The 4,132-nt window shown below is 38.4% G+C and overlaps 1 protein-coding gene across 2 annotated transcripts; it reads right to left on the bottom strand.

Moving 5' to 3' along the window:
• Positions 1–742: 742 nt before the first annotated feature.
• Positions 743–3,538, bottom strand: LOC115987762 (squamosa promoter-binding-like protein 8). 2 transcript variants are annotated; one of them, XM_031111360.1, is made up of 4 exons: positions 3,086–3,538; positions 2,290–2,990; positions 1,455–1,600; positions 743–1,110 (listed from the first exon to the last, which is right to left on the bottom strand). In XM_031111360.1, exons 2-4 carry the CDS (start codon positions 2,973–2,975, stop codon positions 959–961), a joined length of 984 nt encoding a protein of 327 aa, XP_030967220.1. In that variant the 5' UTR covers positions 2,976–2,990; positions 3,086–3,538; the 3' UTR covers positions 743–958. The 2 variants fall into 2 exon arrangements, with proteins under 2 accessions (XP_030967220.1, XP_030967219.1); XM_031111359.1 differs by having other exon boundaries at positions 1,443–1,600; positions 3,086–3,533.
• Positions 3,539–4,132: the final 594 nt, after the last annotated feature.

Genomic DNA, 4,132 nt, shown 5'->3' with positions numbered 1-4,132 from the left:
TTTTTTTTTGGAGAAGAAAAATCTTTATAAAGTTGTATGTTACACATATATCACCTAAAGCTCTAAAAAAAGCACACGTCGTGTTCCAATTCATACACAACTTTATGCAAAGAAATATTGGTCACATTTCAATAATCAAATCAATCAGCCATTGTAAGAAACAACTTTTGTTGAAGGTAGAGCCCACCCTGATGGACCCCATTAAAGATCTTTACATTTCTCCTAACAAGAAAATATATAGCCACACAGAAATAGACACAGATTCCGATAATACAAGAGAGAGAAAGAGAGAGAGAGAGAGATTAAAGATTTATGATTTATGCATGGCCATTAATTTGATTCCCTGTTTATTAAATAACTCTTGCTTATAAGTACAGTACAGCCTCCACATAGGAGACAGCTTGACGGCTTGACCACCACTTTCCCCTAATATTCCCAGGAAAATATTTTCCGTGCTACGTGGTCAATTTCACTCCTTCTTTTTTTATATGATCACTGCATTTTCCCGGAAAATTCCAGTACCAGACAAAATTGAATAATGCAATGCCTAAAATGAATGTAGACCTGTACACCCATGCCTGTCACAACTCTACCTGCAACCAATCAGACACTATTGTGGGAAAAATTCCAATTTGTGGCCTAATAACTCTGACGATTCCCCTCAGAATTATTAACCTTCCTCGATAGCTTTTGCAGTAAAAATAAAAAATAAAAAAAATTAAACAACATAAATTCCAAATCCTTGGTACATGAAAAAGATATATTAGATGCTCCGTACGTACCCATGTTACAAACACCAATTAATTTAGACTAAAGTACCGAAATTTAAGGAAAAAAATAATAACAAAGAAAAAAAAAAGGAATATTAATTAAAATGTTCCCTAATGTTATTTTGCTAAACATTCCTCCATATTTCTACAACAAGAGCCCGCTAATTTTGCATTTGATGGCGATGATTTTACCCACTTGAGAAAAAAAGTGAGCTTGATGAGGCCGAAGAAGCTGTTGCCTGATAAGGTCGTTGCCTGAAGCAATCCAATGACATTCGTGGCGGCGAAACTGCCACGGTCACCGACGATGACGAGGGAGCTCCAGAGTCAGGTGGGGACCCTAATAAAATTCAAGAAATTCAAACCAAACCCCATGAACCAAAAGTCATTTTCTTTTCTTCTTCTTTAGGCTCTACTTAATTAATTAGCTTCTAATTAATAGCAATCATGAAAATAACAATCATATATAATATAGAAACATTGCATAATAATTAGAGCTGTCTCTAATTTCTTGTTAAGTTATTAACGAGTGATCTCCAAATCAAATGATATTTCTTAGTGTTTTTTAAGAAAATAAAAATAATAATAGTAATGAACTCTAACTCAAATAACACTCTTCCTCCACAAGAAAGAGTGTTTGTAATTTTACTGATAAATTTAAAAATGGCTTACTTGTGAGATTACCGGTCGATAAATTCCGGGCATTGTCGGGCAGAGACTTCTGATTTTCTTGATTAGGTTGTTGAGTTTTTCGCCTGCGACGATTGTGGTCCGCCAATCTCTTCCGGCAGCTTCTTTTTCCATTATCAAACTCGGAAAGAAGATGGAACCTGTGTGAACAAAAAATTTACCAAAAAAAAAAAATCAAGGTTAAAACTTGGACAAATAATTTGCATTCAATAAGCTTTAATTATCAATACTGTTAGCAATGCAGTTATTTATTAACTGTTTTGGTTAGTTATACGATTGTAGTACAACTAAATTAGTACAACATACGAATCAAAAATTAACACAGGCGTACGAAAATGGAAAGTGTTCTAAAAAATTTTCGGAAATTCGTGGACGAAAATGCCCTCGGGATTTCCACATGTACGGAAGCTCCAATCATTGCATTTAGCTCACGATTGTGATATCTTCCAGGGGCATTTACGTCTTTCGAAAAATGTACCCTCAAAGCCACCATGTTTAGCAATTTGAGCAGACAGAACAACAACAATGTTCCGTTTCGATCAGACTGAAAATTTGGAATCCATGTCGGGGGTTGTTTCGGTCATTTCAAATTAGAGAGCAGCAAAATGACGAAAATGCCCTCGGGATTACCACTCTGTACGGTTATGCAATCATTGGATCAGAGCAACAATCCACAAGGGCAGTTTCGTCCTTAAATATTAAAAAAAAAAAACACACACATTATCGTAATCTCGTGCATTAAGATTGTAATAAAATTTTTATAAAACCTTGGAGTAGGTATGGTGTAATGTTAAAACAGGGGAGGGTATTTCCGTAAATATGAAACAACCTGCTACACTGCTGGCAGAATCGCTGAGTCAACCCGGCGGCGAGTACGGTGGAGGCTTTGGAGTGAAATTCACAGACCTTGTGGCGGCGGTGGTAGTGCTTGGCGTGAGTGAGATCAGCATTGCACCCTTCAGCTTGACACCTAGGGGAGTTGCCCGAACCGGGTTCGTTGGCCGGTCTAGCGCGGCGGTAGAGCCGGTTCACGAACTCGTCCTCGGCGGAAGAGAAATAGGTCCGGCCGCCGAGGTTGAGGCCAATTCTGGACACGAAGTCCACTGGGGGACGAGACGAGGCGTCCTCGCTCTTCGGGACCACGAGGTACCCGGCGGAGCCGCTCCCCACGGCGGCGCCGGGTACGGGGTCGAGGGAGAGTAGCTGGGGAGCTTGCTGGTGGTAAGAAGCAGCAGACGCGCTTGAGTACGCGCGTGGATCGTACAGTGAGTGGAATTGCGAGTGGGTTTGGGTTTGGTGTGGGTTGAAATGCGCTTGCGCGTGAGAGAAAGCGTTGGTTGCTGTGGTTTGATGATGATGATGAGGGTTGAAACCAGTGTGGTCGTGAAATGGTTGTTGTTGTTGTTGTTGGGTGTAGTGGTCGAAGATTTGGCGGGTATGGTCGGAATCCGGGCCGGTTTCTTCTTCGCCCGTTAACATCATTGAACTCGGGTTGCTCCATTCATAGTCCAGCATTTTTTTTTTTTTGACCTGCATATACAAACTTTGTGAGTGAAAATGAAAAGCAAAAAGAGAAAGAGATAGAAAGAAAGAGAGAGAGATAATGGTGTAATAATGAAACTAACCAAAAGGGAGTGAAGAAGTGGGATCAAAATCAAAGCTTTCTTTTTCTTTTTCTTTTTTCAAAACCCTAATGAGTTTGTGTGTGTCTCTGCTGAAAACTATAATGGCGTCGACATGAAGTTCTTTCTTCTTCTTCTTTTTTGCTTTGTGTAAAGCTTGGTACACACTCTCTAAAAGCCGACCCTTTGGGGCATTCTGGCTATTATTTTGCTCTCTAGGTGAGTTAGTACTAGCAAAGTAGCAAAGTCCAAAGTATAGGGGTTGTGGGGGACTGAGTTTATGAGGCGGCTTGTGCAGAGAGAGAGAGAGAAAGAGAGAAGTGTTTGATTGGAGGTATTGGAGTGAGAGGAAATCAATTTACTGAGTTACCCAAGTGATAGTAACATAATTGCGAGGAAAGCCACTGCAATGAAATTCTGTGTAAATGGTTGGAAGTAGTAGATAGTAATAGTGTGTGTGTGTAGGGTAGGGGACCTACATGTATATATAATACTGCGGACTCATTCTCTTGTTTTCTTTTTATTTTTCCTTTCTTTCCTGGTTCAGTCCAACTAGTTAGGAAGGAGACTAGCTAGTTTAAAGTGTGTATGCGTATGTGTTTGTGTGTGTGTTTGCTTGTGCTACTTGCGTAGCTAGTACTCACAGAGATTGAAATGCCACGCGGTGTGTTATTAATGCTTGGTCCCACCATCTGTTTTGCCTTTGTCCAATTCATCAGTTTTCGCAGAAGATCATCGAGCTTTTTTTTATGATTTTTTTTTTCTCCTTTTTATTATTACCTTTTAGAAATGCAGTGTGTAAGATATTTCATCCGCGTGGTGGTTAAAGTTAATTAGTTAATTAGTAAAATTTCTGATAATTAAAAGATAAATTTAAATTTAATTTTAGTTTATATTAAAATTTGATTGATATTTTAGTTTGATAATAAATTTTAATTAGCATGTTGTTATCGGAAGTTTATAATATTTCACAATAAATTCTAAGTGATATGTTGTTTTTAATTTTTTTTATGAAAAAAATAATTTTAATGATGAACTTAAATTAAAACT

Source organism: Quercus lobata, chromosome 4 (genome assembly GCF_001633185.2).
Source record: "Quercus lobata isolate SW786 chromosome 4, ValleyOak3.0 Primary Assembly, whole genome shotgun sequence".
NCBI classification, from domain to species: Eukaryota; Viridiplantae; Streptophyta; class Magnoliopsida; order Fagales; family Fagaceae; genus Quercus; species Quercus lobata.
The sequence above is the reverse complement of the archived record's forward strand: the minus strand, read 5'-3'. Positions and strand labels throughout refer to the sequence as shown.